Source organism: Canis lupus, chromosome 7 (genome assembly GCF_011100685.1).
Source record: "Canis lupus familiaris isolate Mischka breed German Shepherd chromosome 7, alternate assembly UU_Cfam_GSD_1.0, whole genome shotgun sequence".
In the NCBI taxonomy this organism is placed as follows: domain Eukaryota; kingdom Metazoa; phylum Chordata; class Mammalia; order Carnivora; family Canidae; genus Canis; species Canis lupus.
Genome location: NC_049228.1, coordinates 78682214 through 78708083, shown reverse-complemented (window position 1 = coordinate 78708083; position 25870 = coordinate 78682214). Strand labels below are relative to the sequence as shown.

General features: G+C 52.5%; 3 protein-coding genes across 34 annotated transcripts in view; all 3 read right to left on the bottom strand.

Moving 5' to 3' along the window:
- CFAP53 (cilia and flagella associated protein 53) overlaps positions 1–2265 on the bottom strand; it is a 36361-nt gene extending 34096 nt beyond the window's left edge. The window contains exon 1 of the mRNA XM_038543975.1: positions 2012–2265. Within this exon, the coding sequence (XP_038399903.1) occupies positions 2012–2233 (222 nt within the window). The 5' untranslated portion in view covers positions 2234–2265. The remainder of the gene's footprint in view (positions 1–2011) is intronic.
- Positions 1109–16812, bottom strand: MBD1 (methyl-CpG binding domain protein 1). 31 transcript variants are annotated; one of them, XM_038543965.1, is made up of 18 exons: positions 16636–16811; positions 15136–15270; positions 12384–12498; positions 12127–12293; positions 11957–12039; positions 11752–11792; positions 11226–11372; positions 11001–11129; positions 10749–10823; positions 10503–10619; positions 10353–10421; positions 9627–9794; positions 8987–9286; positions 8756–8848; positions 8268–8402; positions 8120–8181; positions 6899–6970; positions 1109–3471 (listed from the first exon to the last, which is right to left on the bottom strand). In XM_038543965.1, exons 2-17 carry the CDS (start codon positions 15252–15254, stop codon positions 6931–6933), a joined length of 1860 nt encoding a protein of 619 aa, XP_038399893.1. In that variant the 5' UTR covers positions 15255–15270; positions 16636–16811; the 3' UTR covers positions 1109–3471; positions 6899–6930. The 31 variants fall into 31 exon arrangements, 30 of the variants coding, with proteins under 30 accessions (XP_038399893.1, XP_038399890.1, XP_038399886.1 ...); XM_038543962.1 differs by having other exon boundaries at positions 8756–8893; positions 9627–9791; positions 16636–16810; XM_038543958.1 differs by having other exon boundaries at positions 8756–8893; positions 16636–16809.
- Positions 16813–17859: 1047 nt separating this feature from the next.
- On the bottom strand, positions 17860–23814 carry CXXC1 (CXXC finger protein 1). Of its 2 annotated transcripts, XM_038543943.1 has the most exons (15): positions 22992–23806; positions 22299–22417; positions 22099–22199; positions 21603–21838; positions 21317–21511; positions 20864–20890; positions 20541–20786; positions 20266–20373; positions 19905–20089; positions 19426–19633; positions 19236–19346; positions 19059–19108; positions 18819–18915; positions 18387–18539; positions 17860–18302 (listed from the first exon to the last, which is right to left on the bottom strand). In XM_038543943.1, the coding sequence occupies exons 1-15, from the start codon at positions 22992–22994 to the stop codon at positions 18156–18158; spliced, it is 1986 nt and encodes a 661-aa protein (XP_038399871.1). In that variant the 5' UTR covers positions 22995–23806; the 3' UTR covers positions 17860–18155. The 2 variants fall into 2 exon arrangements, with proteins under 2 accessions (XP_038399871.1, XP_038399872.1); XM_038543944.1 differs by lacking the exon at positions 20864–20890 and having other exon boundaries at positions 22992–23814.
- Between the last annotated feature and the right edge of the window lie 2056 nt (positions 23815–25870).

Sequence of the window (25870 nt, the reverse complement as noted above, 5' to 3'; positions counted from 1 at the left end):
AACAGATCTATAGTTTAACATTTTCTAGTAGCTGCATTTTAGAAAGCAAAAAGAAACAGGAAGTTAATTTTAATAATATATTTTATTTAACCAATATATTCAAAATATTGTCATTTCAACATGTGACTCTAGGCACATTTCAAGTGCTCAAAAGCCATGTATGGCTAGTGGCTACCATATTGGACACTGCAACTCTAAACCATGCTAAAGGCAGGAGAACATAGAATTTAATCATTACCTTGTGTTTACAAGGTCACTGAAGGCTCTGTCACTGTAACATGTTAAATTACAGTTTCTAAAGAGAGTTTATAGTTTATCTTAAAGAACAATGTTTTACAGTCTAGGTTTGATTCTGGCCTCTATCCATTACATCTGTGTGATTTTGAACAGGGTACTTGATCTCTTTGAATCTGTTTTCTCACCTGTCAAAATGAGTAAAATAAATGTGCTCCTAAAAAACTATTTTGAGAATTAAATAATTGGGTCCCTAAGCAGCACTCACCACATAACTGCTTCTTTACTTCTCTGTTACTTCAGACATTACATCATTTATTGCTTTCTCCCATAGGAATTGTTCAGCATCAAGTCTCATCTCTGGTGGCTTTCTTTCCCCACCACAACCCTGCAATCACTAACATCCATGCTTCTTACCACACTCTGACATCAGAGATGCGCAACCCTGACTTTTCCCTTTTCCTCTTTATTCTTCTGTAAGCTCAAAGTATTCAATTAGCCTGCTTCTCTCTCTGGCTTGGTGGTAATTTTTCCCCCTGTTCCTTACTGGTTCCCAAAATGAGTAATGGCACTCGAACAATAAATAGCCCAGCCCCTGGATTCTGTGTTGGGATACAGAACCCAAAGTAGATCAGTTTCTGTCCCTTAGGAAATCTATCTATAATTACCACCTTGAACCCTACAGTCTGCAGAAGCCTCCAATAATCCACTCGTTTCCAGAACCAGAACCTACAGTCCTTGGACCCAGAGAAGAGGGAGCAGGTCTCTAAGTAGACTGAGAATTGCTATTTGCACTGTGGTACGTAATAAAACTGGATCCTTCATTATTCCTAGTATTTCTTCCACAAAGTACCATCACAGACAGTATAGCACATTATTATCTACCACGTTAGCCTTTAATGTTTTTACGCATGAACAAACTGTTTCTGCGATAAGATAATAAGAACAGTAAGGCAGGGATCAGACTTTTAATGAAAAATAAACTTCCCAGGGTCAGTGTATTTACCCCTGTATCTCCCACAGTGCTGAGGACACAGCAGGGGCTCAAGCAATACCTCTATAATTGCCTCGTTACACGTGAAGATTTTCTAGCCTGTAGAAACTAGTTTGCAGGAGCAAAGGAATCTAGGTGCATAGGCCAAGTGTCTGGGGTTCTGAGCAAGACCCATCAGATTGTGAAGCACAAAGCATTCTCCTGGCCTCCTACCACCCACCCCAGCATTAGAGGTAACCAGTTGTCCTCTTGCAGGCCTGCAGGGATACCTCTGTTACAGCTGAGTTGGCACAGGAAGGACACTACAACTGCTCACAACCCCTCACAGTCCAATTCCCCTTCCTCCTATGATTTCCCTGGGAATGCAGGACCAGCGCAAGATCATACAGCTGAATCACCACCAGCCCAGACCTGATTTCCTGCGCCACCCCAGCCAAGCGCCCTTTCTGTGACAGCCACACCACATCACAAGGGGAGAGACCTCCTTCGGGTATCTTGGAGACTGAAAAGTCTCAGTATCCCAAGTGGTGATTCTACAAATGCAGCATCTAAATATAACTGATGCAAGGTGGGGGTGGGAGAGTAGAGGTTAGGGGGTTGAGGAACAAAGTACAGGAGCCAGATGAGTGGTCTTAGCTTTCCCTTTCAAAATTAAACCCCGGGCATCAGGCACCTGCTCCCCTAGAGAGCGCCCCGCGCTGGGGCCAGTTTGGGCTGGGCTGGGCCTGGAGTGCAGGGAGAGGCAGAAAGCGGTAGGGTCCCGCACACACAGCCCGCGCTTACTACGATCACCACTTTGGGAGTGGGGCCCTTAACCTCCCGCTGTACGATGCCAAATCGCTGGCTGTACATTTTGAGTCCCTCGGGATGGGGGCGGCGTCCGCCAGTTTCCCAACCGTGGAGACCTGCGGGGGCCAGCTTCCGCAATGCAGACGTCTGGTTGCCATGGTGCACCCTGCAGGGTGAGGGGCAGGTGGGAGGGGCCGAAGTCGGTCCCGTCACCATGGTGACCACAGACGCTGGTGCTCGTAACTTCCTCCCAGAGCGGAGGAGCTGAGTCTGCGCGGTCCTCACCCCGCCCTTGGCCAGGCCTCCGGCGACCTTGCTCCCTTCCTCTAGAGTTCATCAGAATAGCAGAAATAAGCCTCCTTAACCCGAAGTGAAGGCGAAGATCTAATTACATTCCAACTGACTGCTATTATATCCTGAAATCGGCCTAAAAGTATGAGAAAAGTTAGTGGATCTTCTGCGGGAAGGTTACATTTTGCGGCCATTTCTAGGTGAATCTTGATGATGGTAATAATCATCACAGGACAAACCACCTTATACTTGTGTTCTTTACAGTAACTTGCAAGGTATTTCCACACATAAAACCTTTGGACCTCACAAATATCTTAGAGGGTTGGTTGATGCAGCAGGCATTATTATCCTCATTTTCCAGCTAAAACAAGGCCTGGAGAGCCTGTCTTATCAGCCCACCCAAATCAGTAATGATAAATCTATTACAAATAAAATCTTCCTACTGCATTGGGCAGAAACCAGAGCTGACTCCAGATACCCTAGAATGGGGGACAAGTCAGATGGGCTAAGAGGGCAATGACATGACCTGGCTGGGCAAAATAAAGATCAAGAGTCTGAGTTACCGTTCACAGTAAACCAGGGTCAGGACACGGATGAGAAGCGCAGGTAATGAGGCCCTGAGAATCCGTATCCGAGGAAAGGACCAGGCAACACAGCTCAGGGAACCTAGAAGGGGCCCTTGGCACAGGTGGAGTCCACAGCGGTACTTTCTGGTCAAGACCAAGACCAAGGTCAAGACCAAGACCAGTAACTAAAAACCAATAAAGAATGACGCTTTGGTACTCTCCTTCTAAAGTGGGGGCGAGCACACACTAGCGCATAGAAAAAATTCGGAACCTAGTCAGTCACTGACATCTAACAATAACCGAAGTACATCTACTGTGTATACCGTCGCAGGGCCGTAATTTACTGTAAATTAGCATTCCTCAATCATTTGTAATCCACCCACTTCGGATTTTGTATGCGGTACGCTTCTACATTTGGATTCCGTTTCCTGAATTGCTGGTTCAGCTTTTCAGCCACAAAATAATGTCTCTTTTTTCTTTTTAATAATCTCTTTTAATAATTCTCATTTTGTCTTTTTTTTCTCCTATAATGCTTCTTCTTTCAATTGCAGTTCGGTAAAATACTCATTTTCATTTACTGCTAAGAGTTTACGTAGCCTGAAACAAACAAAAAAGAAAGAAATTAGAGGTCGTCTTGGTTCCCTGGACAGAGTCCTGAGGGTCAGTTCCTTGATCTTCGAGTCCCACGGGGCGACTGGCCCACCAGGTGGTCTGGGTGGAACTACCCCTCACACCACACCCTTGGGAAGGAAGGGAGGCAATGCAAAGGCCCTCGGTCAGGCGCGGGGTATGGGAAAAGCAGCAGAGATACAGAAAAGCCCGTCGGGCACCCCAGAGGTCGTACAGCCCGGAGGATACCGTTGAAAGGATTCCTGCAACAGGGGAAGCTGACCCTTGGCGACACTTTGCTGACTTGAACGTCCCAGCGTCGGTCCTGAGCTCGTCCTGTCGCACCCTCACCCCTGGCGCGCCCCATAATTTAACTCCGGTTCGGTTTTGCCTGTTTTACCTCTACGTGGAGAAGAGTCGGCTTTCCTCCCAGCCCCGCCAAAGATTGGTGTCTCGGTCGGGTGGAGGCCACGCCCCGGGGCCGCCCTGGCCAGGGTTGAGGGGCTGCGCGACTCCCGAGCCGGGGTGGGATGACGGTGGCCCCGGCGCCCCCTGGCGGGCCTACTCGGAGGGTGGAGGGGCGGAGCCGGGACCAAGGGCCAGCACCGTGAACCTCCGCCCTCAGCCAAGCCCCAAGGCCTAGACCAGGGATTGGCCCAAAGTCCTTGGACAGAACCCGACCTTGACTGGCCACCCACCATCCCGCTTTCTCAGCGTCAACATGGTTACCACCATCAAGACACTCCCCCCAAAAACACTAAATATATGAAACAGTAAACGGGACAGTAAAAATTATTTTAAAATAATTTTAAAATAGAACAGCTCAGAGATAGAAACTATTTATATTATTTCCAATTCCTATTGTGCCCCAACAAGGTTCACGCAAGGGCTGTCCTCCAACAGTTTCCTGAATTCTATATTTTCACCATTAAATTCCATGATAAAGTTGGATATCCATTCACCACTTGTAATACATACTGATGTATTTAATAAAATTGCATGGACTATTCTTTTTCATTCCTGTATCCCAGTATCAAGTACAGTGCCTACCATAGGCCAGGTTCTCAATACTTGAATGAATGACACAAAAATAGCCGAGACCAGCCAGTTTTTTCTGGGTGGGCTTGACAGTATCTCTGTACTTGCTGGGGTCACCATGAAATCCATGGTCTTCAGCTTTGCATTTTCAGCAACGTAGCTTTATCAAGTTATCCTCAGGTGAGCAGTGAGACCCTTGGGAGCTGATTCATGGCAGGGTGGCTTTGTAATGTGTCACCTTGACTAGGCTACATTTCCCAGAACTCCCTTCCCAGTATGCTTCCGGTTAGGATGGGCCACAAGAGACATTTTGCATGGTAATTGGAGGACAGAAGTGAAGCAGCAGCATACTGTTTTTACACTCGGAAGGTTGGTGCAGGCGCACCAGGCACTGTTGCAGTTCACACATGTTGTCACTTATCTGCTGGCTCACCTCGTTGGGTGTGGGCAGCAGTGAGGCCTGCAGCCAGGCCTGCAGCTGCTCCACTTTCCCTGGGATCTTCCTCCAGCTTCTCTAATTCCTGGACCAGATGAGTATTTAACTCTGTGATGAAGGGCACCAGCTTCTTCTGCAGGACACCCACATCATCGAAGTTGGAGGTGGTGAGACACTGACATGGGTTCTAGGCCATCCTCGCTGGTTCCAGCTCGTTCTCGTGCACGCCAAAGTGTCCTCCGTCTCCCACACTTTATATCCATCTTCCCTTCCTGATTGCCTGCCCTGCAGACTTCAAGCTCCAGCATTAGATGTAAAGACAACAGCCTTACAGAGACTGTTTAATCAGCTCCCACTACTGCATAAGCTCAAATCCCTGTAATTCCCTTAAAATATACATATATATACATATACATATATACATATATATATAATCTTTATATCAGTGGTGCTGTTTTTCCCGATTGTACTGTGATACACACTGTAACCAGGCTCTTAGAGGAGTCTGAATGCCAATCAAATAAATTTCATTTAGGACATCATAGAATACTAGTGTTGGATGGCTGGGTTCTGAGGAGAGCAAAAACAATGATCAGAAAATTACCCAGTCTCGACTCTGGCTCAAAAACGTAAGACAAAGGAAGGGGCAGAAGAGGGTAGCAAAAAGGGTTAACGGTGAGGAAATGTCTAGTCTACATCTGAATTCTCTAAAGCTACAAGGCTGGGACTAGAGTAGGGCAGGGGAGATACAAAGGCTACAAAATCTAAGCAGCATGCACTCAGTCATAGTCCTGTAAAGCTGACTATATAATGAACCCCAGGTCTAGACTTTTTGGCACTTTATAAAGAACTGGGAAGTGAGGCAGGGCTGAGTCAAGATGCCCTTATGCAGGACTCCTAGTAGAAGAGGGACTGAGGGCAGAAACCAAATGCAAAAGTCATCAAGGGGTAGGGAAGGCAAGTTGTCAGCAAAGATGAGCCAGGCTGGCAGCTTTACTTCCGAAGACTGCTTTGGCTGAGAATGAGGGCAACAAGCAAAATGGACAGTGAACCCTGGGGAAGGACATCCTTTAGTGTTTTGAGAACTCTTATGCAACATCCAAGGCCTCACAAGAACCCACCAGTCTCTTGAATGCATGGGTGCTGTGACAAAGTGACCCCAACCACACAGCCTTGGCATACCCTAAAACCATGCTAAAGGCAGCAATGTAAGAGATTTGTTCTGTTTAGTGACCCACCTTGCATTCAAGGTCACTGGAAACTTCTGTGACTATAATATTACACATTATCGTATTTGGATTACAGCTTAGTTTGGTGGCTTAAAGAACAAAGTTGTAAAACTTGGGTTTTATTGTCTAGGCTTACTGATACTAGCTGTCTGACACTGGATAAATTATTTAATTTCTTTGAGTGTTTTCCCATATGCAAAAATGGGCAAAAATCATGGTCTTACTAAAAAGATTTGAGTTTTAAATAAATTAGATCAGTAGAAGGAACTAACCAAATAGCAGTTCCTTTCGATTTATTCACATTACATTTTCCAGTGCTGTCTCTCTGAGGAAATGGAAATGTTCAAAAACACTGCCAGGTCTCATTCAGAAGCCACTGAAAAATTATTTACGAAGATGGCTTGTACAGGCTCTTTTCTGGTGACTTTTACATCCCCTCTTCACTCCACAGATCCCCCACCTGTAATATCCACACTTATCACAGTCAAGCTCCTGGGATTTGCACCAGTTGGAGCAGATGCAACAACTTTCTATTCTTTCTCTTCCTTTCCTGCTTACTTTCCTCTATTAGCTCGTAGTACTGAATAGGCCAGCTTCTCTGGTTTGGTGTAGGTTTTTCAAGTTCCTATTGAATCCTACATAAGACCCCTTGGTCTACAGTCCAGCCTGAGTAGATCAGTGTTCTCTCATAAAGCCAGTCTATAAATACCACCTTGAATCCTAAAGTCTGCAGAAGCCTCCAGTCTACTGCTTTCTAGCTCCAGGTTTTTTAAGGTCCTTGGACCTAGAGAAGAGGGAGCAGGTCCATATGTTGAATGAAGTTTGCTCTTTGCAAAATGGAGCATCACAAAACCATTTCCTAGTATTCTGTGCCCACCACTGATTTCCCCATAATTATCCTTCATCTATCTTCTCGCTTCCAAAATATTACACTATAAACAACCTAAGACATCGTTATCTTCTCCATTAACGTGTAACAATTTCACACATAGGGAAATTATTTCCTTAGATAATAAGCTCCCTGAAAGCAGGGATCCATGTCTCCTGAAGGGTCACTGTATTCACCACTGTATCTCTCACACTGCAGTGTACCTAGCAGGTACTCCATTAATACCTCTGGTACTGCCCAAGGCAGATGGAGTTTCTGGCCTGCATGACTAGTTTGTGGGAACAAAGGAATCCAAGTGCCTAGGCCAACAGCTTATGTTGCCTGTGTCTCAGCCTATGTGCACAGCCTGTGATCAATCTGCAAGAAGTAGCATTCCCCTGTCCTCCTCCCACCAGCCCTGCCCTTAGGGGCAGCTATCCTTCATCCTATTGCCAGGTCTGCAGCGACAGTTCTATGCAGCACCTAAAACTGTTAATAACCTCAGTAGGCTCAGGAAAGGCTCACAAAACATAGCCCAATCCTGTCCACAAAGGCTGTTCTAGAAGGTGGAGGACTAGCCTGAGATTTCACAGTTGCATGTGGACCCAGATCAGAGGCAGCCACAGGACCCAGATCTACTGCCTATCCACCACTGTCCAGCCCATCTGTCATCTCTTGGAGACTCCAGAGACCTTCAAGACCCCAAATGATGATTTTCTGAATAAAAATTTACATATTAAAACTGACCCCTTCTGGATTTTCTTAGGAAGCTGTGGACCAGGCTTTTATCTCTTTCTTTCAAATCTCATCGCAGGGCATCAAGTCCTCACCCTCCACTGACCCCTGTTCCCCTGCCACCCCCACCCCTACCTCCCCACATACCCAAGGAAAGCCCTGACATGAACCTCAGGAAAAATCTCTAGGGTTCTGCACACAACCCCTCACTGCTCATGATCATCACAGTGATATGAGCATCACACCAAATTACTGATTCTACTTTTAAAACTCAGGGCCCATGTGTGACCAGCACCAACCACATACCACCCCTCATTGTGCGGGGCACACCTTGGCAACCAGACTGCTGTGTCCCGGAGGCGGGTTCCACCCAGGCTGAAAATCTCCGTGATCTGGGAAAGAATTAACATCATGGGTCATCATGGCCAATGAGGCTAAAGCAGGGTCAGGGCAGGGTGAAGTGTCCCCCAGCACTGACCACGGGTGTGCCAGCCCCTCCTGCCTCCTCCTCTGGGGCCGAGTCGGAGGCGGAATCATCCTTGTTCTCTTCCTCCTTGTCCTCCTCAGGGTCCAGTGGCTCTTGCTTCACAGGTGGCAGGCCTGGGTCTACTGCCTGGGGGAGGTGGGAAACAGGCAGGAATCAGAAGGGCAGGGTGGGCCTAAGGAAAGAGTCTCTCATCAGCCAACCTGTCAGTGTACTGACAAATCCCACTCTGTCACACTTCAGACCAGAAAATCCATCTCTCAGCCTATAAACCTTTCCCATTCCTCAGAGAATTCCATTTTTCTGTTAGCTGGACAGCAAAGCAGGCAAAGTTAGTTGCCTGGGGAGGGTGGGACATCTGTCAGACAGGTGGGGTAATTTTATGGTGAGGCTGCAATCAGCACATCTACTGCTCTGCTCCAAGAACCAGCATCACGGCTCACCATCACTCGGCTCACAGACCACCCATCACTGACCCCCACCTTGCTGGGGCAGCCAGACAGCAATACAGGAGAAGTCAGGATGGCTGTGCCCGGTGTCCAGTCTTCCTGGGCATCCGCCTTCTCTTGCTTCACCTGGGGTAAGGCCACAACCCAACTCAGGCCAGGGCACTGGGCCTCCTGTGTGAAGGAGGATTGCAGCAGACTTGGTCCCAGCTTTCTGGCACAAGGCTGGGTAGGGCTGGGAAGGGCAGGATAAGATGAGACCCTCACCTGCAACAGGGCTTCTGTGGAAGTTGCAGCAGGGCCAGGCACCTGCACAGGACTGCCTGCACCTTCCCGTAAGAACACAAGGTCGGTGCCAGGTGGGGGGAGCACAAAGCCACTGTCCGTTTCCTGTTTCACTGGAGTCTGGGCACAGCCTGATAGGGCTGTGGGTGTAGTCAAGGAGGTCTTCAGTATCTGGCCCAGACGAGGCCGTCGAGTAGAACCAGGTCTCTTTCGACGAGAGTAAGATGGTGGTGGCCCTGCCCCATCCTCAGATCCTGCCCAGACGCTAGGCAGCAGCCGCTTCTGAAGAAAGACAGGATGTTATGGCCACCTGGTGCGATGACCAACTATACCACCCTGTCCTGACAAATGTGCCTGCAGGTGCTCATTAGTGCTGGCACAGAATCTGCTTACCCATGAGGCCCTCATCATCGAGCCTGCTGGTCTCCTGTTAGCAATGCCACTGACACCCAGATCCTTCATTTGCCAATCTTTGGCTGAACCTATTGCCCCGCCTACTCCTCTGAAGACACAGAACCCAACTGGACTGCCCCACTCAGCTGCCGGACCTACCCACCACTCCCAGGCACTGGAGGCCCTGGATCAACTTGGCCCACCCACCAACCTATCCTGCCCCACCCACCATGGCAAACTGTAGGCATTGGCGCCAACGACACTTCTGGCGCTTCTGGTTGTTGCCCCCAAATTTGGGCTTGTCACAGCAGAAGTCGCAGTGACCACAGTCCATCCGGCGTAGGCAGGCGGCACAGGCCCCACACTTGCGGTTCTGCCGGCGGTTCGTGTAAGGCTGCTGGGGGACAGGCAAAAGGAGGGTGCTATTACTGACAGTGCTGTTCCTGTTGCTCCTTCACTAGCCCCATCGGAGGAAACAGGCTGTGCGTTGGTCTTAGTCACACCTCAGCATCTGTGAGTCCAACACCAGGCACTATCACTATACTGGATAGTGCCCAGTACTGTCAGGATGGTGGCTGCTCCAACACCGTATCTGTCACGTCATCTGCTAGACCAGTGGCTATTAAGACAATGTCTCTGACCCCCATTTCCAGCAGAATTTTGCTGACCCTCTGTAGCTGCTTCCATTGTGCCTGCTGTACTTGCTCAGCCTATGTGAAATCCATTCACTATGCTATCAGCCCCACCAGAGTTGATTTATCTGACCACTAAGTACTGTTGCTGCACCTGTCGATCCCATGTTAGTCCCTCCCCCACTGTCTGCTCACCCCATACTAGTACCCGTTACTGTGCCTTGCTGTTCCCCTATTAGGCCCATTGCAGCAGCTGCTTCTTTGGGCTTAACCAAGTGCCCTGGGAGAGTCTAGGCTTGTCCAGGTAGGGTGGGGCCACTCACTAGCTCGTCCTCGTCTACACAGTAATAGATGAACTCGGCAGGTGGCGAGGGGGCCAGGGCTCTGGGGTGCTGCAGAGGCAAATGGGGGGGTCAGGGCAAGTACTTGGTAAGGATAAGGTTGTGCCTTCCCCCTGCCCACCAGGGCCTCACCAGCTCTGGGGACTCTGGAGGCTGTGATGGGGGAACTGGAGGCAGTGGCTGGGTTCGGGAGCGCCGCCGGGCAGCCATCTTGGAGTCACAGCCTCCTCTACGGCGGCTACGTTTACCCTGGGAGAAAGTAAGAACATAGTTTAGGCTTTGTGGTATCAGCAGACACAAAACCCCACCACCACCCCTAAGAGGAGTGCAGAAAGCATGCATGGGACAGGAAGGCAGAATGTGGGGTGCAGCACTCACAGCAGGGGGAGCCACGGCTAGGGGAGGACGTCGTTGACATCGCTGATGGTGGCGACGGAGACGGTGGGCAAGGTGCTGGCAGACAGGGGCAGGTAGGTGGGGCCAGGAAAGTGAGCATGGGGTGGGGGAAAAAAGAAGACATGAGGTGGGCAAGGTTGGGAGGAAGCAGCAGCAGCAGCAGCAACTTTAATAGCAAAATGAGTCCTGCCTCAGCCCTGCCGTACCAGCACTGGCCCCTCCAGCCTAACTCACCCGTAAGCAGCGCCGCTGGACGCACCTCCACTGGCGCCTGAGACCAGGGCGGGGAGGGCGAAGGCAGACTCGACAATGGCCACAGTCCTCTCGTGTCTGACAGCCCCGGCACACTCCACACCCTCGGCTCTGTTGGTGGGTGGCAGAGGCATGATGTGTGGGGCCAGAGCCATGAGACCCAGGGGACAGGCTGAGCCTCGGGCTCACCCCACCTGCCCAACTCACCCTTTCCACAATCCTGAGGCACCGTCTCCGCTCACATTTGCAGAACAGCCCCGAGGCCACCTCATGGGGCAGCTGCAGAAGGCAGGTGGAGCAGGCCCCACAGTCCTCGGTTACCTGGCAGGCCGCACACTCCCCGCAGCCCACACGCTGCCAGGAATGGGGGGGGGGGGGGGGGGGGGCGAGGTCACAGGCCCAGACAGAGTAGCTCTAGGTGTCCTGTCCCTTACATGTCTGTTATTAACTCCCACTGCCACATCTAGTAGTCCAACGCTTGCCTCACCACTGTATCTGGCAACTGATTAGCTGCCATCAGAGGCCAACTCCAATGTCTACCTGTGCCCTATTAACTTCATCACTGAATCTACTGACACTTCACTAACCACTACTATCTGCTGACCATAACTAGCTTCCTACAAAATGACTCTGACACCCTGAGGCCTCATAGCCATTCCTTCAGATCCTCCACAAGCCCTCGTCACATCCTGCTCCAACACACACTTGTGAAGAGGAGGCAGGTTGTGCTTACCTTAAACATCCTTTGCTCCCTATTGAAAGCAATTCTCTGCGCTGGAAAGGAAAGAAGAAAAGTAGACAAGGAGTATCAGATATCTAACTTCCCCAAGTGCTGCTGCTCTGACACCCACCATTCAACCTCCAGCCTGACCGTGGTGTCCTAGCCTGACATCAGGCCTGCTCCACTCCTGTCTCCCAGGGCCCAGGGGGCCACTCACCTCGGCAGTCCTTGCATAACGTCTTGAGCCGCTGTCTTCGGGTACCATCTCCTGAGAAGCTGATTCCACAGTTTTCACAGCACCTGGAATGGGAAACATGGGTGTGGGGCTCTAAGTGCACCCCCAAACACAATCCTCACCCTCTTGGCTCACTTTGGGCCAACACTCACCCAGGTGCAGGGAGTGAAGCTAGAGCTGTGTCAGCAACAGCCTTGGTCTCATCTCCTGGGGCCTCCTTCCTGACTTCACCCTTCTGGGGTCCAACCTGACGTTTCTGAGTCTTGGCTGGCCGTGAAGGCTTCTTCCGCTTCCTGCCAGGGACATCTAAGGACGGGGCCTGCAGATGAGACGGAAAGAAGGAAGACATCAGTGGGTGGGTGTTGGGTGCTCAGTCACCTCTATCTGGGTACCCCACATTGTGTAGTACCTTAGGGGCTGGATAGCACAGAATGCCTTGTTTGAAGTCGAAGAGGGTGAGGTCACACGCAGGGCCCAGGTATCGGGTCAGCTCAACTTTGCTTCGGATCCTGTCTCCTGTGGGGCTGGGGATGGGCCAGGATGGATTGGTACCCAGGTGGAGCCATGGCCACTCCACCCACACAACCCTCCCACTGGGCTGGTAAAAGGCCTGCAAGGCTGGCAAGGGATACAGGAGGCAGCTTGGGATTAGCCTGTAAGCCCTGACCAGGTCTTACCCCCACTACACCTGCACAGCAGAAATATAAAATGTGTATAAATAGCAGCACGTATGCAAACATAAATAAACAATGCAAACGCCAACAGATGCTTATAAAGTATGCTAATTATATTCTACACGAACAAGAGTAACTACAGATAAAAATACCAACCTGCTAAGTTATGTATAAAAGTGTTAGTGTTATAAAAGCAAAAAAGAAACCACTGTTTAAAAGTATATACACAAATAAATGAGCATGTAAATATACAAACAAATACATGCTTGAGCAACAAATGCCAACTACATAAAAACAAAGTAGGGACAACCAGTATTGAGAGAGAATACTCCACAGGTCTCTAGCATTTTTGCATATCTTGCAAGAGAAACACTAATAGTCCTTTGTTATGAACTATCTTCTCAAGGATGTTTGTACAGCAAACAGCCTTGGAAGATAAAAGATACGTTCTCCTTCCAGAGCAAAGGGAAGGCATCTTTACTATCCCAACATTCTAAAAGACTGATTTCCTTAAACTCAGGGTTCCTGTCCTACAGTCCAATGCATGGGCAGATGCTACTTAGCCCTCTTCACATCACGCTATGGGAACTGGAGTTTGGGAAACTGACACAAAAAAATGACATTCTGGGTACTGCTGTCCTGTGAGTAATAGACTATCTTTCATCTCTGACCCAAGAGTCTCATATATCCTACCAGCATCCACAAAACTGTGACATACTTGTTATCTTGCCCTAATTAGGATAAAACCTCCAATCTTTTATGGGTTTTGATGCCTGTATAAATTTTTGACAAGTTTCTTTTTTATTTTAAGATTTTATGTATTTATTCATGAGAAACACAGAGAGAGAGGCAGGGACACGGGCCGAGGGAGAAGCAGGCTCCCTGTGGGGAGGCCAATGCAGGACCTTGGGACCCCGAGATGATGCTCTGAGCCGAAGACCGATGCTCAACCATGAGCCACCCAGGCATCCCAAATTTTGACAGTTTCATACAAGTTGTGAATATGTGAATAAACACACAATTAAGTATGAACAAACAATTATATTTATGATTTTACTATATTTCTCCAGGAAAACAGCACCTCAGATACAAAAAAAGTTCAGGAAGAGTACAAAAAATTCAGTAACTGTATCATTAGCATTTCGTAAAACACTTAGATCCTTTTTTTTTTTTTTTTTTTTTATGATAGTCACACAGAGAGAGAGAGAGAGGCAGAGACACAGGCAGAGGGAGAAGCAGGCTCCATGCACCAGGAGCCCGACGTGGGATTCGATCCCGGGTCTCCAGGATCGCGCCCTGGGCCAAAGGCAGGCACCAAACCACTGCGCCACCCAGGGATCCCAAAACACTTAGATCCTTATATATAAATCTCTTATAAATACGTATGTTCACATATTTATAGCCGGTTCTCATTCATGAAATGTTTTATAAAGTCACGTTGCACACGTGAATTAGTGAATATAGAATCTTGGCTCCTAGTGAAACTACAGTTTAGATTCCTGAGAGCCTCAGGTGACATTTCTTTCAACTGATTTTCTGTCAACTGATTCTGTGTAACCTTGTCTTATGTATGGCCTTCGAATGATTTAAAGCCAGCTTTGGAGTACTGTTATATAGGTACTTTTACCAAGGTACTTGTAAAATAAGGTACAGTCTCATCAGTTATTGAAAACCTATTCTTCTATGTGACACTTTTCCCATATAACACTTATTATTTTTAAAATTCGTCTGCAAATTCTCAATCTCCAGAACCTACCTTGTAAGCCAATTTAAAGTTTTTTCACAATCTCACCTGTTGAAATGTGTGAGCCAGTCAGCACTAGCTGAGATAAATTTAACATTTTCCTAACCAGGGGTAACACAATCGTCAACGTCATTGGCCTTAAGCCTCTCACACTGTCCACTACACTGTTACTGGTCATTGCCTTATGGATCTTCAAGTTTAGCCCACCTTTTCCTTAGCTCCATTATGTATTATACAAGTTACTTTAGCACTTTCCAGAAACTGGAAATCGGACAAATTAGAAAATTTCCCTTTCTTTTTCTAGATGTACCACATCTTTGATTCATTAACATTGTAGTCACACCTAATAGTACTACAATTCATGCCTGAAATTTATTTAATGTGTACTTTCTCCTCGTAGCACATCACATTTTTCTCCTTAAAGTCCATCACAGACTTCTTGCACTAAGAACACTAGACAGCACTGCAGCACCTCAGCTGCGAATGCGTGTTTTAGGCTACTTAGATTTTTTGCTGTTCTGTGCAGGTCTGTGAAAGACTGTGAAGTACAGGAAATATGGGCTTTAAGGGCACAAATTTTAGTGAGTAGGCAAATTTGCAAACATGGAATCTACAAATAAGAATTGACTATACATGTGTAATTTTAACCCACCCACAAAATTAACCACACCTAATTTCACCCTATTTCACCCTGCCTAAGCGGGTTCAGCCCTACCTATGACCGTCCACAACCCACCCAGTACCTCTGGTAATAGGTGTCTGAGCGTCCACAGGTGGCACCTGATTTTCGAAAGACCTCACGGCGCTTCCAGCCAGGGCCCAAGGCTGGGCAATCCAGCCAGTCCTCAGCCATGGGGGCCATGGGAAGGAGCAGCGGCCTGCAACAGGGAGGGCACGGTGGAGAAAACTGAGGCTCTAGGAGAGAACATGCTGTGCTCTAGCCACACCAACAGCTGCTATTTACTAATGCCCATCCCACGCCGGGTCCCTACCACAGGCAACCCGTCAATACAGTAGAGAAAATCCCCCGTCCCACCTCATTCTTCCGTGTGCTGGGCCCAGAGGCTAGTCGTTCCTCCCCTTCCGGACCTGGCAGCCCCACTTTTAACTTAACAGGCCGTATCCTCAACCCAAAGCTCCTCATTCCTTACTCCATGTCCTGATCCCCACCTCTTCCTCATCTTCAGCCTGAGACCCCATCCCTTCTCCCCTCTGCCAACCTAGGAACCTGTCATTCGTCTCAAGAGACATGGTCTTTGACCTACTGGTGTTGACACCTCCCCTGAGGGTTCACCCTGAACCATCCATACTCCCCATTATCAGTCCGAGAGGCCCCATCCCGCTCATCCTCAGCCAAGGTCCCAGGACTGTCCCTCGGTGCCCTAACCTCGCATTCACTCCCCTGGTTGGCCCAGGAGTGCCCAACTCCTCTCAGTCCTGTAGCTCTCCCATTCCTTCCCTCCTTCCCTTTCTGATGTCCTCTTGTCATGCCACTGCCTCAGGTTCCTGTGTCCTCTGCCCGAGAGCCCCAGCTTCTCCCCTCTTTATCCTCTCATTCCTTCTGTTCCTCAGCCTGAACGCTGCCTCCTCCTTTTGCCTGTAAGCGTCTTGAGCCACAAGTCTTCACCGACCTCCATCCCCAGACCTTATTCATCTCGTCTTCAGCAGTTTCTTCACTCCTCCCCGTCGGTGTCCCTTGCTCTCCCGTCCGCTGACACTCTCAGAGACCCTGATTCCCCCCCCCCAGCCCTCTGAAGCCACCCCCCAATCCTCCCTGTTCGTGTCCCAGGATCGTGCCATCCCCACCTCGGCCTTCAGAAGCCCTATTCCTTCTCCTCCTCCATCTGAGCCCCCGTCGCTCCTCTTCGGCATCCGAGTGCCCCTGTTTTTTCCCGTCACCAACCTGAGGGCCCCTCTGTCTCCCTCTCAGCGTTCTAAACCCCCACTTCTCACTCCTTAACCCCGAAGGCACCGAGATCGCCCCTCGGCGTTCGGATCCTTCTCCGCTCCTCTCCGTCCTCGTCCAGACTCCCGACACGTCCACCTACCGGCACACTGAGCCCCATTCCTCCTCGTCCTCAGCCAAAACCTCCCCGTTCCTCCCCGTCAGTATTCCCACGCCGCCATTCCTCCCACTCATCGGCCTGAGGGCCCTTCATTCCTCTCCGTCAGCGTTCGGAGCCTCAATGCTTCCCTCCCCGACGCCTGAGCGCTCTCCACTTCCACCCCCACAACTGTCTCACCAGCTTGGCACCGGGCCGGTAGCTTCCGCCGCTCTAGGTCCGTGGACCCATGCCGAGGGTCCCGCCTGTGACTCCCGCCTTGCCCTGCTCTTCTTCCTCCTCCGCAGACGCTTCCTCTGAAGCGGTAGCTGTCGCTGCCGCGGCCGTTCGTTGCTCCCGGAACCGGAAACCCGCTGCCCGCCTCTAGGGCCCCGCCCCCCAGACGACGCCTGCGCGCTAATGCCCCTCCCGCGCTTGCCCTTAGTGGGGAGGGCCCCACGCCTGCGCGCTTAGTCTCACGGCGGCGCGCGCCTCTGGCCCGGGCCCTACTGCGCCTGCGCCCTGACAGCCGGCCTCAGCTGCACCGCCCCCTCTTCTCCCCTCCCCACCCGGAGTCGTTCAGCCCCCGGCGCCTCGCTCCGCCAACCGGCACTTTCTCCCCACTCCGCCCACTTGGCTTGCGCCTGCGCTCTCCCAACCGAAGGGGGCGTGGAGGAGGAGGGGGCGCTACGCTCTTTGGCCGTCTCCACCCGGGGTAGTTGGAGGGGGGGCGCCGGAGGTCTCCTCTCATCTCTCGCCCCCATCTCGCTCCCATCTCGCTGTGCTGTGCGGGCCCCTGAAACATCTCCCCCAGAACTCGTGTGTCCCGTCCTCTCCGCCCCGCGAGCAGTTGCAGGAGCGCGCGGGGAGGAGCGCACCGCAAGCCGACCCCAGCTCCCTCCCTCCGCGAGAACGGGCGAAGGGGGCGGTGCCGCGCTGCAGGTAAACAGAAGGGCCGTGCCACCGAGAAGGGCGTGCGCGCCCTAGAGAGGCTGCGCTGTGGGCCCCGCTGGGCCCCGCGACCGGGCGGAGGGGGCTCTCGGACTTCTGTTACACACGTGCCCGGAAAGGGGTTTGTGGGGCAACGAGAGACCTTGTGGCCGTCAGCGAATACGTGTCTAATCTGGAGGATGTCGATGCTGACACGGGGGTGTCACGGGGGAAATCAGCCACATAATGAAATAGCGCCAACTGTATACCCGTTGTTTCAAGATGAAATGCTGAGGATGTACGTCATTGGGCTCTCCCTTAGTAAGTCATAGTCCGCTGCCCAAGGGAGCTCCTGCAGAGCAGAGGGTGGTTGCCAACTGCATACTCGAAGCTCTATACTGCAACTCCTCCTGAATACAGGTGTGCCTCAGCCCTTTCACCCAGGGGGTTTGGGAGTGCAGATGCAGCTGGATAAAGTGGAAACCAGTAGTAATCTCTGTTGGTTCTTCAAAATTTTATTAACAAAACCAGGGAGAGGTGAGGCAACAGTGAGCAAACTCCACAGTCCCACCCAGGCACAGAGAATGGAGAGACAGAGGGACAGACAAGGACAGAAGAAAATCCTGAGACCCTCTGATAACGGCATCTGGGTAGTCAAATGGTGGATGGGCACAGGGAGAAACTCAGGGACCATTGGAGAAACAGATGAATGGCAGAACAGACAAACGGGGAATTCGGGGCAGCTCCCGGGCCTGGAATGCAGGGCGTGAGGACTTCTGGGCCAGTGAGGCTCAGCGGTCAGCACTGGAGCGCAGGTCGGTAGTGAGCGGGTCATGCTGGATCGTTTGGTGCAGCATCAGGGCCAGTAATCCTGCCCGGTTAGTCATGGCTGTGCGAACGTTGCGTTCCTGCTCAAACAGCTCATCCAGCTTGTACCACTGAGAGGGGAGTAGAAAAGAGCCATGAGAAGGAGCTCCGGAAGCTCCACCTGAACTCCAGCCTCATTTAGCATGGACACCTACCACGCGCACACGCTCCAGGTCCACTTCAGCACGCCGCAACTTCTCCCAGCAGTAATGGCGGTTACACTGGCGTTTGGGCAGGCGGCAGAAGTCACCCGTGAGCTCAAAGACATCACGTACAAGAGGGCACCCACATACCTCATCAGCTGGCACCTGCAAGGAAATCGGGGGTCAGGGATGAATGGGGGTGGAGGAAGGTAGGAAGGAATGAAGAGAGTTCAGGGAGTACAGAGGAATGGAAAAGGAGAAACGAGATGATGAGAGGAAAAAGGAGAGGAACGAGGAGTGATAAGGCAAGCAAAGTGAGAGTTACGGAAGGGGTCAAGTAGGGAAAAGGAAGGAAGGAGGAGAGGGGAGGACACAAGGGAGGAGGAAGGGAGGCAGGGAGGAGGAAGAAAGGACAGAATGGGAGGAACTGAGAGCAAACCTTACTTTGGGGTCCCGGGAGTGCTCGGGGCACAGCACCTGGAGCCGTTTACAGTATGTCTTGCTCTGAGGGTTGTAGACATCACAGAAGAGTCGTGTAGCTCTGGAGGTTTAGAAGATAGAAGGTAGTGGGGAGAAAGGCGGGGGACCCATCTGTTCTTGCCCAGGCCCATTCTGCCCCAACATGCCACTTCTGACCCCAGCCTTAACCTCCCTGCTCTAACTCCACGTAGCGCCCACACTCACCCCTCAATGCGTGTGGGGTACATGGACCCAAAGGACGTCTGGCTCTCATACTAGAGGGATGAGCACAAACGGAGGGCACTGTGGATGTGTGCTGCATGCCCTCCCGAGACAACCCCCAGATAACCCATCTGTTCCCCCACGACCCAATGACAGTCCCCCTCAGGGTGACACCCTGACCTTGGCATAGCAGCGCTCCATGTGGCGCAAGGCAACACGTGGGTTGATAGGGTGCCCGCAGGAGACGCAGAAGATCTGCAGGTCCGTGTCATCACTGTCACCCTCATTGCTCTGTGTGGAGTGGAAGGAACAATGAAGCCAGGCAGGACCGGGTACTGGGTCCAGGGCCGCTGGGCCTGTGCTCACTCACCTCCTCATCCTCACGGACAGCCTGCTGCTTGGCACGAAGAATGATGGCCTCAAGTTCATGGAATCGGCGCTCCATCTCCTGAAGGCGGGTACGGGCACTCTGCTGCTCACGGCGAATACGTTCGAGCAGCTTCTTCCCGTGCTCCTCAGCAATGCAGGGACTCTGCTGCCACTGCTGGATGCGCTGGGGGAGGATCTCGTAGATGCGGCTGCAGGGAGGCAGGGGGTTAGGTGCAGGCAGGGAAAGTGGCAAGGAACAAGACAAGTGGGGTGATCCAAGAACGGCAGAAGAGATGGGTGACCAAACGGCCAAAGAATAAGTAAGTGACTGGATGGTAGACAAGCAGATGAGGGACAGATAGACGGGTGCACCACGGACTGAGCAGCAGGCAGGTAGCTGATGAGAAGACACACAGAAGGCTCTAGCCATGCCCTGCCCTGTACTCCCTGACTCCCTTGTGCTCTCCAGGAATGACTTACTTGGCTGCCAGCTTCATGCCACAGTCATCTGAGCAATACTTGGAGCCGGGCTGGGCAGGGCGCACACAGCCAGGTCCCAGGCACTGCGGTAGTGATGCAGGATCCTTAGCGTCGGCGCGCTCTGGGTGTTTCCATTTGTCCTTGTGCTTCTGTTTCTGCCGATGCCGCTTATATCTCTCTTCCTTCTAAGGGACGAAGCAGTCAGGTCAGGTTAGGGTGGAGTTAAAGTCAGCCCCAGTTCCCTGTGTCCCGCTGCCCCCACCACCACTTCTGGCTCTTGCCCCACCCAGCTCCTGATCTTTGCCTCTCCCTACCTTCCCTGCCCTCTGCCTTCTCACACCCATTTCACCCTCTCCATCACCTTCTTCTCGGATTTCTTCTCCCGACGCTTTACGTGCTTCACTTTCACTGCTCTCTTCCGTAGGGCAGGGTCCAGGAATGGAGACTCCTCTGTGTCGCTCATCCAGGGCTGCAAGTGAGGCACATGCTGACCCACCTGCCCGCCCATGACCACCCCACCCACTCAGTTCCCAGATCAGCCTTCCATACTCCGCCTTATCTTCCAGCTCTCCTCACCACGGAAACTCCGCTTCTGTGACCTCCACCCTTCCACCATGGAACGCTCTGGCTGCTCACCAGGCCATGGTCATCAAAGGCCCCTGCACAGAAGTCCTGGTACAGGTCAGGATCCAGTGGTAGGTCCTCATCTGAGAGTGGCTCAGGTGTAGCCGTAGCCTCCGGTGGCTCCTTGACTGCTGATGATGCCACTGCCCCCTCGTCCTCACGGATGCGCCCCAGCTTCTGTGATGGCTGTGGCTGCTGCTGGGTGGGCAGTGGCCTGCGAGGCCGTGGCAGGGACTCTGAGGGCGTCACTGGCGAGAGCTGCAGGGCAGAATCTCAGGACTGGCCCTGACCGCCCTGCCCGCATGCCCCGCCCCGCCCTGGGGGGCTGGACTCACCGAGGAAGGGAAGTACTTGTACGATTCCTGTGCCGGCAGGAGGAAGGCCCAGGTCAGCCCCAGGTGGATGGAGGGTGGCCCTGCCCTAGCCCCACCCACAAGAGCCTAGCCCACCAACTGCCCTGTGTTGCCTCCCAGACACACCTAGTACCCCCGCTTCACATCACCAGGACATGCTCAACCCTGCTCCACCTGCCCTGACGTGCCTGACCGCTGAAAATGGCCGGGGGGGGGGGGGGGGGGTCTGCCCTGCCCACCTGGGGTCGGGGATGCCCCTGCTAGCCCCACACACCTGGTCACGCCCTGTTCACCTACACAGGCCAGGCTCCTTCCCACCTGTCTGTGTGTAGCAAGGCCCCAGCTCACCCGCCCAGCCTGCCCCCTCCTGGCCTCCACGAGCCTTTCCTGGACACACTGACACCCCCAGCCCTGCCCAGCTCTACCCATGCTCACCCGGGCCCGCAGCTGGCACTGACGCAGCCGGCACTTCTGCCGGATCTTGTTGGGGCCCCCAAACTTCTTCATGTCCCGACAAAAGTCACAGTGGCCACAGTCTTCGGTGCGCCGGCAGGCCTCACACTCGCCACACATGCGGGCTGACCGTTTGATCTGCTGCTGCTGCTGCTGCTGCTGCTGCTGCTGGTGATGCTGAGGGGAGAGGCCCAGTACAAAAATCAGGAACGTGTACGGGGCCTGCGGGAGGCTCAGCTTACCTATCCCAGCCCCAGCAGCCACTCACCTGGCTGGGTGTGGCCACCAAGGGCTGTGGAGAGGATTTGTGGGGCGAAGCAGAGCCCCGAGCAAGCATCGCCCCAACCCCTGTCCCTGACCCCGCCCGACGCTGCAGGTCTGGATCCGGGGCAGGCCTCTTGCGCCCTCCACCCTCATCCCGGGGCTCACTGCCGTCTCGCTCATTGCTGTCCCGCTCCCGTGACTTCTTGTGCCGATAACGGATTTCCAGCTTGGGGTCTTTCTCTGTGGGGAAGACAGTGGGGCCAGGGTGGGTGGACCCTGAGGGATTCGGAGGGTTCCTCTTCATCTTGGTCCCCCCCACCTTCTCCCCGTCACTCCTCCGGGGCAGGGCTACCCCGCTGGGGGACGCTCTAGCCAAGCGCCCGTTGGAGTCTCCGCTGCAGCTCACCACAAACCGAGTCCCTCGGCCCGGGACCCACCCTCCTTGAAGGCTTCTCCCTGGAGGCAGGTGGGTGTGCCCCCCGTCCAGGCCGCCCCCTCACCTCGGCACTCCCGACAGTACCACTCCCGGATGGCCTTGGCCATCTTCTCAGTGATCCGGATGCAGTCCCCATGGAACCACTCATTGCAGTTGTCACACCCGCTGCAGAGGATGGGGTGAGTGGTGCAGATGTGAGGGGCCGCACCCATCAGCCTCACCCAACCTCGCCGGCGTCAGCCCGCCCGCCTCTCCCCGGCTCACATCATGAAGCAGTTGATGTCTGGTTTGCGGCAGATGCAGTAGATGGGCGCGTTCTCGCCGTTCTCCGACTTGCTGTCCTCCCCAGCGTCTGGAGGCTCTGGGTCGGAGCCGTCCCCCTCCTGCGGGACGGTGCCTTAGAGCAGCCCCACCACGGCCTCCACAGACCGCGACCGTCTGCCCACGCTTCCCACCGCGGCTCCTCGCGACCCTCCCGGCCCGGCCCACGCCGGCACCCCGACCTCCCGCCCCGCCCCGCTCACGGTCACGGTCGCGGTCACGGTCACTAGCGCCCGGGCAGCCCCGCCCCCTCGCGCCTCCCCGCCGGCCCGACGCCGACTGCCCCGCTCGCTACGGGCCGCCGGGCAGGCTCAGCCCAGACGCCGGGTCCCGCCGCCCCGCAGTCCCCGAGCGGGCCCCCGACGAGCTGCCGAAAGGCGTCCCCACTAACTTCCATCACGGAGCCGCGCAGGGGCCCGTCACAAAACTCCCAGGTGGCTCACACGTCGGAACAAGCTCGGAACCCCGGACCCCGACATTCCACCCGCAGCCCCCTCTGAGGCTCCCCACAGGCCCCCGCCCGAGCGCCCGCGGACGCCCCTGACGGTTCACCACAGACCCCCCGAGTCTGCCCACGGACCCCCCGCCGCCGACCCGCCGACCCCTACCGCCGACCCTCCCCGGCCCCGTACTTACCATCTCTCCGCTCTCGGCGCACCCCTCTGCGACCCCCGCCAGCGACCCGCGAACCCGCACAGACCTCTCGGCGGCGTCCGCGGCCGTTGTAAAGGCGCCCACAACTACTTCCGCTTTGGTCGCGCCTCCCGGGCACCGTACTCTTATTGCGCAGGACTAATGCGTCGGCTCCGCACCAAACAAGTCGATCCGCCGCCTAGAGCCGCCACGGTCTCTCAGGCGCCACCATCTTGACGACCAAGACCGTACGGCGGTCAGGGCCGTAAACTAGTAGGAAACATGGCCGCACCTATGTGGCCGCTTTCGCGAGGGCACCGCCACCTTGTCGGCCGACTCCGTACGGTGGCCGCTCGTACGGACTCAACGTTACAGGAAATATGGCGGCGCCTGTGCGCGGCTTCCACGCAGATGCCGTCATCTTGGAAACTGATTCCGTAAGATGGCCGAGTCCGTACGTTCACGGGCAATGCATGGCAGCGTCCTACCCGCGGTCTCCAGGAGGGCGCCGCCATTTTGGCATCGACTCCGTACGATGGCGGCTTGCCCTGCAGAGAAGTTCAAAGGAAAAGCGGCTGCTCCCGAAACACCACGTGCCTCGAGTTACACTCCGTCTTCCATTCACTCACGTTTCCCTCCCACGTGTGTTAATGGGGCGCCAGCGGACTGTGCCCATGTTCCCCCGTTCTGTGTCTGACGTCATCCTCACCACCCTTTCGCGCCCCGGGTCCTCCTCGAAGGTCCTCAGCCCAGCCCGGCGCCCTGCAGCCTCGGCCCTTGCGGGAGCGCGGTCACCCTCCGAACGGAAGGATGCAGGTGAAGGGCCCGACCCTGGTGACAAGGGGCCGAGCCACAGCAGACCCCGGAACCCGAGACACCGGCTACACCGCGTCTTCCCCTGACCCCGCCACCGCCGGGATGTGGATTCGCCGGGATCCCCGTGACGTCCACTCTGGCTCTCTTCCATCAGACATACTCAATTCTCTCCTATGAAGTTAGTTCTTACAATTTTTTAATTAGACTCCGTACATTTAAAAAAAAAAAAAAAACCGGACAGGTCGGAGCTCTGGACACGTCCTTAAGGCCAGGCTGTAACTCAGGCAACCTGAGCGGTCGGGCGGGTTTTAACGGGTCAGCGCCCCCGCCCCAACCCCCAGCAGATGCGCGAGCCCGGGTCACAGGGAATGTCCGCGTTCAGGGTCACGACTCTATTCAGGTTGGGGGGGCGGGGGGCCTGGGGAAAATGAAACTTGTCACCGGGTGCTGACAGTCGTTCTGGATTTCTTGGCTCTGGACATCATAGTAACGTACTTGCTCCTGATGATTCTCCTGAGGGCGGTGTCGGGTCTGATTTTTGTTTTTGTTTTCACCTTTCCTAGACATTTTTACTCGTGGCCCCTCCACACCGTCACAGACAACCGAAGTCACAGGAGCTGCATCATGGACTGTGTGACCCTCTCTCCTTAAAACGCGTCTTCTTCTTCTTCTTTTTTTTTTTTAGAATTATTTATTTATTTATGATAGTCACAGAGAGAGAGAGAGAGGCAGAGACACAGGCAGAGGGAGAAGCAGGCTCCATGCACCGGGAGCCCGACGTGGGATTCGATCCCGGGTCTCCAGGATCGCGCCCTGGGCCAAAGGCAGGCGCCAAACCGCTGCGCCACCCAGGGATCCCCTAAAGCCCGTCTTTAATCCACAAAGTGGACCTTCAGATCCAGACTTGCCTCCTTTTTCTAGTTAATACTGAATTAATCTTAATTTGATTGTAACTTATTTTAATTAACATAATTCTTCGAATTTAGTTCATTTAATGTATTAAATTAACTTTAGTTAGTATAAATGAATATGCATGTGTTGGTAAGATACTCAGATAAATTTAACCAATAAATTTCAAATAATTCAATTTTAACTTAATTACAATTTGATGTATGAAAGTAAATTTAAGGGAATATAGTTCAAGTTTAACTTAAATTAATTACTCATTTAATTTAACATCACTGACTTGACTTACTAAATTTAATTTTATTTAAAATATTAGTTCAGGGGAATCCCTGGGTGGCTCAGAAGTTTAGCGCCTGCCTTTGGCCCAGGGCACGATCCTGGAGTCCCAGGATCGAGTCCCACATCGGGTTCCCAGCGTGGAGCCTGCTTCTCCCTCTTCCTGTGTCTCTGCCTCTCTCTCTCTCTCTCTCTCTATCATAAATAAATAACTAAATAAATATTTTTTAAAAATAAAAATAAAAAATAAAATATTGATTCAATTCATTCAATTCAATTTATTCAGTTCAGTATTGTGTATCATTTAATTTCAATTTAATATTGTTTACTTTGTTATACTTTAATATGATTTGATTAATCCCATTTGAATTAACATATTTAAATATTAATTTAAATTCATCTAATTCATTAATTTTTTTTTTAAGATTTATTTATTTAGGGCAGCCGGATGGCCCAGCAGTTTGGCACTGCCTTCAGCCTGGGGTATGATCCTGGAGACTGGGGATCGAGTCCCACATCAGGCTCCCTGCATGGAGCCTGCTTCTCCCTCTGCCTGTGTCTCTGCCTCTCTCTCTCTCTCTCTCTCTCTCTCTGTCTTAAATAAATAAAAAAATCTTAAAAAAAAAAGATGTATTTATTCATGAGAGACACAGAGAGAGGCAGAGATATAGGCAGAGGGAGAAGCAGGCTCCTCACAGGGAGCCAAATGTGGGACTCAATCCTGGAACTCCAGGATAATGCCCTGAGCAGAAGGCAGGACACTCAACCATTGAGGCACCCAGACACCTCAATTCATTACTTTCTAATGTTATGTAACTAAACTGAATTAAGCATATATTCAATTACTGTAATTTTAAAATATGATTTATTAAATATTTATTCAA

Bases quoted from the DNA above. Each gene is read 5' to 3' on its own strand.
- MBD1 (XM_038543945.1), bottom strand. From the start codon at position 15,254: ATGGCCCCCATGGCTGAGGACTGGCTGGATTGCCCAGCCTTGGGCCCT. The intron at 12,040-12,126 runs GTGAGTGTTGGC...TTCCCATTCCAG, and splicing joins GCTTCACTCCCTGCACCTGG to GTGCTGTGAAAACTGTGGAA. The intron at 8,403-8,755 runs GTGGGGGTCAGT...CACCTCCCCCAG, and splicing joins TGTCTGGCTGCCCCAGCAAG to GCAGTAGACCCAGGCCTGCC.
- CXXC1 (XM_038543943.1), bottom strand. The intron at 18,916-19,058 runs GTGAGTGTGGGC...CTAAACCTCCAG, and splicing joins TACCCCACACGCATTGAGGG to AGCTACACGACTCTTCTGTG. The intron at 18,540-18,818 runs GTAAGGTTTGCT...ATTTCCTTGCAG, and splicing joins AGCACTCCCGGGACCCCAAA to GTGCCAGCTGATGAGGTATG.